This window comes from Apteryx rowi, unplaced genomic scaffold (genome assembly GCF_003343035.1).
Source record: "Apteryx rowi isolate R43461 unplaced genomic scaffold, aptRow1 scaffold_14, whole genome shotgun sequence".
Classification (NCBI taxonomy): Eukaryota; Metazoa; Chordata; class Aves; order Apterygiformes; family Apterygidae; genus Apteryx; species Apteryx rowi.
The window spans coordinates 4985560-4997686 of NW_020447641.1; the positions used below are offsets into that span (position 1 = coordinate 4985560).

The 12127-nt window shown below is 42.0% G+C and overlaps 1 protein-coding gene across 1 annotated transcript in view; it reads right to left on the reverse strand.

Moving 5' to 3' along the window:
• Nucleotides 1-819: 819 nt before the first annotated feature.
• CYR61 (cysteine rich angiogenic inducer 61) overlaps nucleotides 820-12127 on the reverse strand; it is an 18479-nt gene continuing 7171 nt past the window's right edge. Inside the window, exons 2-5 of the mRNA XM_026057595.1 lie at nucleotides 11901-12117; nucleotides 11203-11550; nucleotides 10864-11066; nucleotides 820-10754 (exon numbers count right to left, since the gene is read on the reverse strand). Of these exons, the coding sequence (XP_025913380.1) occupies nucleotides 10455-10754; nucleotides 10864-11066; nucleotides 11203-11550; nucleotides 11901-12117 (1068 nt within the window). The 3' untranslated portion in view covers nucleotides 820-10454. The remainder of the gene's footprint in view (nucleotides 10755-10863; nucleotides 11067-11202; nucleotides 11551-11900; nucleotides 12118-12127) is intronic.

Below are 12127 nucleotides of genomic sequence, written 5' to 3' on the forward strand. Positions count from 1 at the left end.
GAGAGCAAGGTGTGCTGCAAGCAGTGTTGGATAGGTAGGGCCTTCTGCACATGTGCACCATGTAGTTCTCAGAAATCAGCATAGGCATGGGTCTGTCTGCTCAGAGCTGTTTTGGGATCAGTTTGCAGGGGTTTTTGTGGTTCATCTAAGGTCTAGCCGCAAGTCAGTGTTTGTAAAGTCTTAAGCACATGGTCATTTAGTAAACAGCTCTGTGGGTTTAAGTTGTTGCCATCATCGCTACCGCAGTCTGTCTGTCTCCTGCCTGAGATTATCACCTTCATAACAAAAATGAGTGGCGTGGGACGCACACAAGTCAGCCACCTAAGTGCAAAGCTTGGTGATTTGACCTTAAACTGCAATCCAGGTCAGTCATAAGAGTGTTCTTTCTACCAACATTACAGATAGGAAGATAACACAGAACAGTGAAGACACTTGTTGAGGTCACATAGAGCAGTAATAGCAATATGGGGCAGGGCTTGGGCTTCCAGATTCGCAGTGTAGCATTTGGGCACCAGCTTGTTGGTTCCCTACCAGGCAAGCTCCTTGGAGAGGATTTTTGAATTTTGCACATTAGTCTTCTACACTTTTGCAGTCAGATTGTCTATAAAAAGTTGTTCATGTCCAGCTAATGAACTGTGGAAAGAGCATCAGACCGTTGTAGGTCACATATTAATATTCCTTACGGTGATACCCTATGTCCTTTGTGTGTTTTGCAGCCTTTGGTAAAACAAGGAGTTTTTCTTCTTGCATGGCAGTAGCTGCCTGTGCTGCCTTTTTTTTTTTTTTTTAATCATTATTGGTCCCCTGCCCACATTAAAGGACCATGATGCCTAGCTATAGGTGCTGCTTTCATAGCTTTTCAGTTCAGTGAAAGCGAATAAGCTTTTCCTAATCAGTGATTACTGTGTGCTGACTGGGTAGCCACAAATTACTTTAAATCAGTCTTGCATCCATTCGTATTAGTACCAAAAGAAGAGCAGAACAACAAGACTGCCACAGTTCATTTGCCAGAAAATGTTTCATCTGGAGTATATGCATGGTATTCCTGTTCTTAAGATTCATAGCACACACTGGAAATGAGAGTGCTGCAGATACTAATGTAGGACCTGCATGTGTGTGTGATTAGTCTTTGGCTGAGCAATACAGATTTGTAAGAGATGTGATTTGCATTGCTTTCCTACGCTCCTGGAGGTTTTCATTGATTGTATGAAAGGGTTTGCCTGCATTTTTTTCTTACATAAATCCAGTTTAAGCTCTCTTGTCAGTCAAACACAACCCTAATTTGTTTTTAAGTGAAGATCTATCCTTCAGATTGAACACTTCAGAGTGTTAAATCTACCCTTCAGATTGAAATCTTTCCCTGCTTTAAAGAAGGCCTCAAGACTGATTAAGGACCATTCCTGTAGTGGCCATTAGAAATGAAATTTAACTAAGAAAGCTGTGAATTGTCTTCCAGATTTCAGTCAAATTGAGAGTAAAAGAAGCCTTAACAACAGGTGCATTTGCCATTCATTCCCAGCTTATTACTTACCTATTTTTATTTGTTTCTGAGAACAGCGACACTAGTTTGAACAGTGGTGATTCATCAAATGTGAGCTAAGAGGGAATTCAAGCATTTTTGTTAGGATTAGCAAAATTTGTTCAATTTTTGTTTAGAAAAATGAACCAGCATCATRGTCACGGGCTAAAAGCACATCCTGACTGATGACAGTTGACTAGTGCCAGTCCTGCAACAGTGACAATTCATAATAATAATAAGGTTTGGGTTTTTTAATTGAACTTTATGAGCTTTTTGACTAGGTGGATGGTTTTCAACACTTTTGTAGGCAGTTAGGACAAATTTTTAATTCCTCTCTGAATGACTGATCCCAGAGTGAGCATCTTGTAATAAACTGAAGAGAGAAAATGCATCTTAAAAACTCATATTTTTAAATTACTAGATCAAGCACTTGAAATTTAGGACATGGAGCTGAGGCTGCCTGGAAGACTTCTGTTCTATCCATTTTGAAAGCATACTATCGTAATCTTTATCTCGCATGAGGGTTTCTACGGGATTCTGACTTGATTCAGCACAGATGATATCTGTGAATGAAGACAGTGTAATGTTGTTTTAATCATCTTCATTCAATGCCAGCTTGCATTGAGTGCTTGATTTAAGGCTAATATGCTCACTCATTTATTTTCCCCTGTAAAGTTCTTATCATAGAAAGAACAAATTATTTGTGTGCAGCATTGTTACGTTTCCTTTAATGTTCAACTTTCTCGGGTTTCAAACGCTGAACTTACAGTCTGCCAGCGTGCTTGCACTGAAGGACCGTGAGCTAAGCAGCAAGGAGTAAAGGCTCTTGTCCTGAATGAACATGCTACTAAAAAAAGTTAAAAGCTTACTGAAGTCATCCGTTTTACAAACCGTAAGGGACAAAAATAGAGCATAGCTAAGAGCCTAGCAGTAGCTAAGGGATAGGACTGAGTCAGCCATATGAGAGAACTTGGTTCTTTTCCTTTTTTGTATAACTTCCTGGGAGTATGAGGTTTAAGTTATTGTAGTGTCATGGTAACTGGTATACTGTYGGAATAAATGCCAAGTTTTGAATGAATGCATCTGAATTCTAGATTGTTTTTTGTTTCGTCTTTATCTCGTCATTAGGAATTCTTGATCTGCCATTCTGGAGACTAGGTTTTAGGGGCATGCTTGGCTAGAGGGCTAACTAACCTTTGTTACTCCAGGAATGCAGTACGTTTGTGTTTTGCAGTGTGAGTAAAACTCATTACTGTGCAGGACACCCTCTCTAGTCTTTAAAACAAAAACAAAATAAACTTGCAAGTTCACCTGACTGCTGATCCAAAGTCCCACCCATGTGTTCTGTGATTCAGACCTTGCCCTGCCAGATACGACTGTTCTCTGTTGACATCTGTAGGAACTGAGAATGCATAACACCTTGCAAGAGCAGGCTTTCAAAGAGTAAATATATAGCTGTGATGATGTAACTTCAGGCCGTGTTTGGTCACAAACATTTCATTCTGCTTTCTTAAGTTTTTCTCCTGAAAACATTTACTCYTCTTCCCTCCAAAGAAAAAAATATCTTGAATTTGTTTGTGTTGTTGCTATGACATTCAGCTAAACTGTATGCAGATGCAGGTTCTGTTAATAAGAAAAAAAAATGAACTGTGTACTTCAGTGAATAAAGATTACCCTGTGTTTGTATTAGAATGTTGCTATGGCAGTGCATATGGTTTTATTTGGTGGAAATTTGTGGTGAAATGGAAGGAAGTCATATGCATGCAAGACAAACAAGAAATGGCAGCAAAACCAGTTCAGAATAAATACTGAAACTGAAAGAGGAGTTGCAGATGACATGTAAAACCAGGAAAACACAAGGATAAAGTAGCCTTTTTCCTGCCTGTCTCTCTGTGCTTTGATAACAGAAATGCACTCCCGCTGTGTCTCAGCCTGGTCCCGCTGACCTGTCGGACAGTGACTTGGTTCCAATGATGCTTTTATTGTTAGAGCTTCTTTCCCACGTTGGCTCTGTGGATTGTAACATTTTTTGTTTTGGAAGCAAAATTCCACTGGCTTGGCCTGATTTCACCCCTGTTGTTATCCTGCCGAAAAGCATTTCTAGGCTATCTTAATGTGTTAGGCTTTCCAGCAAGAAAAATCCAATACAGCGATAGACTATGGGAAGCCACTAGAGCCTCACTTACCTCTGGGGCAAGGGGAAGTATCTGTGCACCTACTGGCTCTTATTTATGATAGAAACAGTAGATTTGGGGGGTTTTTTGACTACCACTGTCAGTCACAGCCTTAGACATGCTGTCTTCCTCCTCATGTGTGTCTAGTCCTTTTGCATTGGGCTTCCTTTTGGACAAATAGGCTGTATCAGGCTCCTGGATAATCAATCTAAATTATTTTACATGTCCTTCATTCTTTGCTGTCTGTGAAGCAGTGACACTACCACAGATATCATCAGAGAAGTTTCTCCATTATGCTTGTGTTTGGCAGAATCATTTTTGCTCGCTCTCTCTCATTTCTCAGCCCCACACGTAGGTTATTACCTGGGCATTCCTTATACAGCAGGAACAGTGCTCTCTCTATTCAGCAGTTTTCACAGCAATCCCAGATCAAGATGATACTGATGCAGATGTGAATACAGTGTGAGAGGGAGGTGTGAATTAGTGAAGCTTTTAATTAAAATTGATGTCACTGAACTACTCATGAGCAATCAGTTTATTCCTGTGGCATATTGGCATCAGGGTGTAAAGCTCTTTCCCATGTATCTTCCTCTCTCTCCATTTCTTTTTATACCCTTAGATAAAGATGTTTGCTGTGAGCTTTCTGCTGGCAGTTCCCCTAGTGCCTGAGCAGATGGAAGCTGGCTGCTAATTTCTTGACATTAATAGCAGCTACAGAGAAGCTCTAAAGATGATGGTGGCACCACAGAACTACATCACCTGCTTTTGGAACAGTTCAGAGAAAGGTATTTGCTGCCAGTTACTGTTGAATCTAGGCATTTTTTCTAGGATGAAAGTGTGTACTCTAAAATTATTTCAGAATAAATGAAAAACTCAAAATAGTTCAAATCTCTATTCCCCTCATCTCACCAAAGATGGGGAATGACACCGCAACATCCAGACTACAGCAAAGGCAGTTGGTCAGTATGACACCTCCAAGCAGCATTTGCTGGTGGCTTTGGCAGTTGGCTTGTTTGCACCTTGGTCTTCTTGCAGAAGTACCTAGCTCTACTACTGCGAGGCTGTGTCATTCCACACAGGTCAGTTCAAGTCTGTTAGTGAACAATTGGTAGCTTATAAGAAAACATAGATTTTAGCTATGTCTGAACAGATGCACCAGGACGAGCCCTAAGCCCAGTTCTTGTCACCCTCCGTCTTCTGGGCTCAGAGTAATTCCTCAAAAGCACTACAGGTACCTTGAAGTTGTCAAACAGTGAAACATATTAATGGTAACCCTTCTGCAAAAAATTTAGAGAGTAAATTACCACACACTACTGGGAGCTGACTGGTGGAGAATGCAAAAGTGTTTTTAAAATCATGTTGCCACTTTCTTCCTCTCACCCCATTTCTTCTTCAAGAGACTGAAAGCTTTCTAGTGCCTTTCCGCTCGTCACTTCATGTTTTTCTACTGGATCCTACTGTAGCCACAGAACTGGCCTGTTTTGCCAGCAGTGGCAACAGGGAGTAGATATATGCCCAAGTGGGAGAAAAGTTAAGTTGGTGAATGAGGTATAGGCGTTTATGAAAAATAGCAGACAAGGGTGGTGTTAAAAAGTTTACCTGAGAAGTTCCTGAGAACTTACCTGAGTTAGAAGTTACCTGAGAATCACTTTCATGTCTAAACTCTGTCATGTCTCTTCATTATCTTTTGTCACTGCCTCTACTTTCAGCTGTGTTTGCACACATCCTTCTCAGTTTTAATGGGATTATTCTATTATAGCACAAATACCTGCTTCTGTAGAGTAAAGTATATTTTCCTATTTTAAATTCTCTTCAGTAGACTCCCTGGTTTTACAGCCATACCATCTTTGTGTCTGATTTTGTCAGATTTCATGAGCTAATTTAGGTCTCGCCTGGTCTGAGATGCTCAAGGAAATGGGTAGCTTCAGAGAAACTGGTGTCTCTGAATCAGCCTATCTGCTGGTCATCTTTGGTCGGGTGTTGAACCAGTGTTCTCAAAATGTAACTGGATTACACTGTTGACTGTTCATCTGATATTTGTAATGGTGGAGTCCCTTGATACCTATTATTAAAACTCTGACTGCACTCATCATGAGGTCAAGCTGTTAATGTTTCTGTCCTAGGCAGACTCCCTTCTGGGCAAATCTATGCACCTTACCTTGAAAATTCTTCTGTCCAGTAAAGGAAAACCTTACGAAAGCTTATATAATGTTTCTTTTTTGCTGGATGGTTGCTACATTCCGCTTCTTAAGTGGCTGTATTTCAAGACAGATGAAGTCGCATATGTGAATGGTGCCTTGGGGTCATTCAGGATGTTCTCCAATATAAATTGTATATGTAAAAGTCATAGCTCTGTAGTTTTTCCGAAAAAAAATCATCAGGGTTTGGTCTTTATGGGATAATATAGACAGATGTTTATTTCATCATTTTATCAGTTGAGATCTTTTACAGGACTTGTATTTTACAGATACTAAGTCTCACTATGGTTCAATGCAGTTCAGTTGTTCATGAGTTGAAATGCATTTATAAATGTATCCAAAGCTAGTTGTATRTCACTGCTTTCTCTGTGGTCCCTCTACATTTCTGTGTGCTGTTTTCTACATGGCTATGTAACGTGCAAAAAAAATATGTGAAGATGAAAACAGGGACATGTCTGCATTGAAAACGGGCTTGAGGCAGAGCAGCAAGTAAGTCTGTACAGCCTTCCCTTGCTGTGTGCTGAGCGCTCTGAGCACTGCATGTAAGTCGTTCCATTGGTTAAACAGGAGCATGCTAAAAAAATACACGCGTGCATCTGAGTGCTCTTCAGCAGGATCAGATCAGAAGGGCTAGCACATGGCTAGAACAAGCCCTGTAGAAGCCTCTGCTTTTGTGTAGGTATATAGGTTTGACGTCAAACCCCAAATAATTGTCCACTGCAAACTTTTTTGGTTCAGTCTTCAAGACCTGCTCAGAAATTCTCCCACGTATCCAGATTTGTGGCAGAGCACCTAATTTATACAGCTTCGAGTGAACTGTGAGCACAGGAAACCCTCACGCAGCCATCCCTCTGTTTGGCGTCCTTGCTTCCTGGTCCCGGGCAGCTCATGCACCACCACGGCTTCCCGCACGTAGTGGGGGAGCCTGGCCTGGTGCCTGGCTGGTGGCCCCTGGCAGGTCCGGTGCAGGCTACTTTGCTGTGGGCTCCATGGCAAGTTACGTATGGGATGTAGTGGTTCTTCTGGCCTGGCTGAGCGTGGGCTACTTACTGAAAGCGGGACAGCCAAGCTATTAAGATGTTAGCTTTTCATCCATCTGCTCCTCATCAGTTTGCTTCCTCATTCATGAAAGAATACTAGYGGCATCCCACCAGAGAGGGTTTAGTATAATGACTGAATTCTGTTTTCTGCATACTCTTGCTTGCATTTTACCTTGTTTCCTATGGTGCAGCACTCAAGGAAATAAAAATGTCATCATCGTTGCATTGTATTCATTAGTAGGGAAGATTTTATGTGTAACCTGATATTATAGTGATTAACATCATTAAAACACTTGTAAATAAGCATGTTGAATGCAAGAATAAATATTTCTTCAGTCCTAAAGCTGTAGTTTGACATATGCTCCTTTTGGCGGCAGCACCAGCTTCAGCAAGCTCTGCCCCAGGCTGCTCTTCTCCATCCTCATGTGACCCCATCAGCTGCACTAGTACAGCTGTTTGTGGGATTGCGTGACAAATCAGAGCAAGTTAAAAATAATCTGCTAAAGAAACAGGGGTAGAAATGACTAGCAGAGGGTGAGACCACTGAAGCGGGTGCTGCTGCTGAAAGGGTGATGCTCGATACTGTGCCTGTAGGGTTCTGCACTGGTGCTCGTCCTTCTGGTGGGTGAGGACTCCCCAGACAAATATGGGGTATTTCAGGGCGTTTGGCCTGCTTGGAGAAATCCACGTGGTGTCGACTGTTTTATTTTCAGGATTTGAACTACTTCATGTCCTGGTATTTAAGTGTACTGAAAACTTACTGCTTCTTTTCATAGACATTACTTCTGTTCCTGACACCTAGTCAACAGATCTTTTAGTATTCATCTTGAAGAAGGATTTTGATATTTTAGTTTTGGACCAAGAAATAAAGTTACAGCTGTGCTTGTTAACCTTATCTGTAAGCCCTGCTACTTATACTTAAAGGAAAACCATATTTTTATCATTCATATTTTCATGGCTAGTATCTGTTTTTTTTCTACTGGAGCAACAGAGGACATAAAGATTTCAAAGCAAGTGCAAAGATGAAATATAAGAGATGAAGTTGACTTTTACAATTTTGGGAATTGTGGGTTTTGATGTTTTTGTTGTGAAATGCAGTAAGTGAAAAGAAAACTATGTTGATGATAGTGTGAAATTCTAATGCCGGAAGATTTGCTATTTGTTCTAGTGGGGCTGTTTACTCTCTTTTTATAAAAGGATAATGTAATCTAATAAATTTTACTCTGTATGATCTGCTCCTGCAGCCTTTACCCTCCAGCTCAGGTATATTCTTCTAGTGAGCAAAGATTACAGAACCCCTTCCCTGTCTGATAAAACATGAAAAGCCCAAAGTACAYGTCATAAATCTAGGACCCATCTAGAACCACACTTTAGACAGGAGTTGGAAGGGCCATTTTTGTTTGTATATGGTGTGCATGTTATAGACAGTTTTGCATATGTGCAGTTTTTAGGGGAGCTGTGCTACTTAAAGATGTAATTAAAATATGACTAAAAGAGGAGATGGTCAAGAATGAGCATGCAGCCAATCTGTATTGGATGTTCCTCTTACTCTGTCCGTGCAGTAACCCAACATGTAAACCTGATGGTTTATCAGCGAGAGGCAGATGTGACGAAGTGTTCAGTGCTAGATTTAAGCAGAATCCAAACAAAAGTGCCTTGCTGCATTGTACACTTTTACTGTCAACAAATATTGTACAGACAAGTTTAGGTACAGCTAAGACTGGTGGCCAGGTGGTAAATTCCAAAACAGCTAAAAAGTTTTGAATGCCTTCAGGGGGAGAACTTGACTGAGCAGAAAAAGAGGGCTGTAATTTTTCAGGCAAAGCATTAGCTGCCAGAGATGAGCTTCTGAGATATTTGGCCATTTATTTTATTGAAATATTCATGTCTAATCTAATGAAAAGCTAACTCAGCCACTGATGCGTCTAACTGTATGACACTGGGTGATAATACTTCACAACTGTAAAACCTCAAAATCAATCTCTGCTTTTTATAGGGAATAACCTGCTAAAGACTACAGGGGAGAGACTTTGCTAGAGAACTAACTGGCTGTGAGGAGGGGAAAAAGCTGTCACAGGTTTCCTTTCAGTCTTGTCTGTAGTGCAGCTTTCTACTAACCAGGATAGCATGTATGTTCAGTGCAGCTTTCTCAGTCTTCCCATAGTTTTTTTTTCTCATCTTAATGCATGCTAAAAGTCATCCATGTCCCCAAAGTATAAAGTGTAGTTGCATATTTAAAAAGTGGGAAGGGGAGGTGAGGAAGCGAAAAGATTGGCTGCTTTGCCTTTACTCTCTATTGGGAAAGTACTTGAAATTCCTCACATTCTTCTCCTGTTAACAGTATGTTTACTTTTCATCACTGGTTTATTAGGATTAACAAGAGTCATTGCTTGCAGCTCATTTAATTTGAATTTAGTGAAAGCACGSTACCTCCTGCAGACTGTAGGAAACATTCTTCTTCCACAGAAATGTATTTATTTGCAAAAAGCAGCCACCAGAAAACGTGAGACCTGATCAATGCTTCCACCCCAGTGTTCAACATCCCTGTGCACATACTGCATTCTAATGGAGTACCTTATGTTGCAAATTCCAGGACAGTTTGAATAATCTGACAGTCTAATTAACATTTCAGTCCCTCTATCACATATTTGCTTTCAAAGGCAAGAAGCATTTTCTAGATATGTGTTAGGGAGCATGGGATTGCAGACTGCATACACCACTTCAGCATGACATTTACCTAAATAAGCAGGCTTGGCTTAGTCATTGCTGCATCTGTAGTAGAGCTTGTTTCAGTTTAAGGAATTTGAGTCCATTGGGATTTAAAACTTTGAGAAAGCTCCTGCAGTTGCTTTAAAGCTGTTGCCTTTCAACATGTTCTACTAAGAATAGTTAGGTAAATATTTCTTTATTAAATGATTAATTCCATAAATAATTTTTTAATTCATTGAATATAAAATTAAAATCATTTACAACTTATTCCAGTATTACAGGKGAGAAGAGGGGTAGAAAAAAAACTCAAAAAAAAAACCAAAAACAAAAGCTACATTTTGATAAATAAAATACTCAGCTTTAAAACAACTGATTTCTGTCTGCCGTTAAACTACAGTTGGTACATAATAGCTGCCACCGTGAACACCCCACAAGTGCCCACCTCAGGAAGGAATGCAACTTCCAACTTGGTTGGGAAAGGGTAGGAGAAGATGGAGGGGAGAGGGAAAGCCTAGTGTTAAGTTGAACAGTATAGAAAAAAAGTTTTCATAACCAGAACGAAACACTTATCACTTACAAACAGAAAACAGTATATAAAAGATAAGGTGCTCCAAAAAGAAGCAATAAAGTCGCTCCAGTATTATGAAGCCTTAAGTATGCTTAAATCTCTGTTGCATTAGTGTCCAGTTGCACAGTGCACTCTTGTAACATTTCAATGTTGCCCTCAAGTGGGCAAGGCACCATTTCCATCAAAGTCCTTTCTCCGTGGCTGGTTACTTCAAAATTCCATTTAGCATCCCACCCCCAACATGACTTAGTCCCTAAATTTGTGAATGTCATTGACAAGTCTGTAGTAAGGATAAGCTTCATTTGCATGTGGACAGTTGTAGTTGCATCTGCAAGACTGGATCATCATGACGCTTTTAGTGAAGGTTTCTCCATCATCACAACGAAACCTGATCTTGACAGTCCTGGTCTGCTGGGGAGTACAGCATCTTCCATCCACACATGATCCACAGTACTTGGGGCGATACTTCTTCACACTGGAACATCCAGCATAAGTAAACTTCACTGGGGCCTGGGACTTCCTCGTCTTGGTACATTTTTTTCCCTTCTGTAAAGAAGAGGCAATAATATTATTAGCGGGAGATGCTTCTCCAGCCTTTACTCTCTACCCAAGCCAGTTTGGAAAGAAGAGAAGCACCAGAGGAGTCTGTATTTACCTTTAGGGAGGCATAGCTAGGCTGGCCGCATGGCCTCACTTCACATATCCTGGTCTCTTTGATGAGTTTACAGTCGGGATTATCATTGGTAACCCTCGTGGAGATGCCAGTTCCACAGGTCTTGGAGCACTGGGACCAGGAAGTTGTTTGCACAATGCATTTGGGATTCTCAAAAGCTCGGCTTTGTGGCTCAGATCCAAAAACTAGAAGAGAACAGGAGGGCTTAGACTAAATATATGCTCTCACTAGGTTTCTCTTTCCATTGGGGTCTAAAAGGTCACACAGCCTCTCCCCCTCTAGCCTAAACTGTCAGCATTACACAAATTAACCCTTACTCACCAGGTAGCATTTTCAGGCCTCCTTTCACAATGGCAATTAGCTCATTGTTCCTGGTTAATTCGCCTTCGGACGCATCCACACCAAACTCTTTGCTGAAGAAGCCTTCCAGCTCATCCAGCGCATCCTTGCTGTCRTCACAGACCCACTCCTCGCAGCACTGCCCGGGCACTTTGACCAGCCTGGGGCTGGGGCAGCCCAGGTTAGGAAGGGAGAGCTCCTGCGGGCAGAGCGGGATGCAGCCCACAGCTCCATCTATGCACGTACACTGGTGTTTGCAGTTGGGCTGGAAGCTTTCGCCGTTCTGGTAGATTTTGGAGTTATATTCACATGGTCTCCCCTCAGACTGTGCTGCAGATTAACAAAGAGAGAAAGGAGGGAGTCAGAGGTGGGGATCGCTCGTTTGAACACACGTATTTACCATAAATTGAATTTAACGGACCAGCAAAGTTCCCTACAATCCCCTGGAGACGCGAGGCTAGAACAATAAGTTAGTCAGGAATCACTTTTCCTTATGTGCTTTTAGCGGAGCCCAGACATACTGAATTGCATTCCAGACTGCTGAAGTCATGCGCCTTTCTGCCAAGCTACCAACAACAAAGCATAACCATACATGGACTCAAAATTACTAAACTTCGGCACTACGGGGACCCCTGTTTTTATTTCTGTTCCCCGGGGGAGCCAGCCGGCCGGCACCTTACCTCTGCAGATGCCCCTGAGCGCCGTGGGGCTGGCGCCGAAGTTGCACTCGAGCCCCTTGGTGTGGTCGCAGGGCTGCTCGCGGCTGCAGTCCTCGTTGAGCTGCCGGGCGCAGACCTTGCAGCAGCCGCAGCCGTCCAGCGCCAGCCCCACGCCGGGGGCGCAGCGCGGCGCCTCCCGCGGGCACTGGCAGGCGGCGGGGCAGGGCGCGCACAGAGCCTGCGGGCAG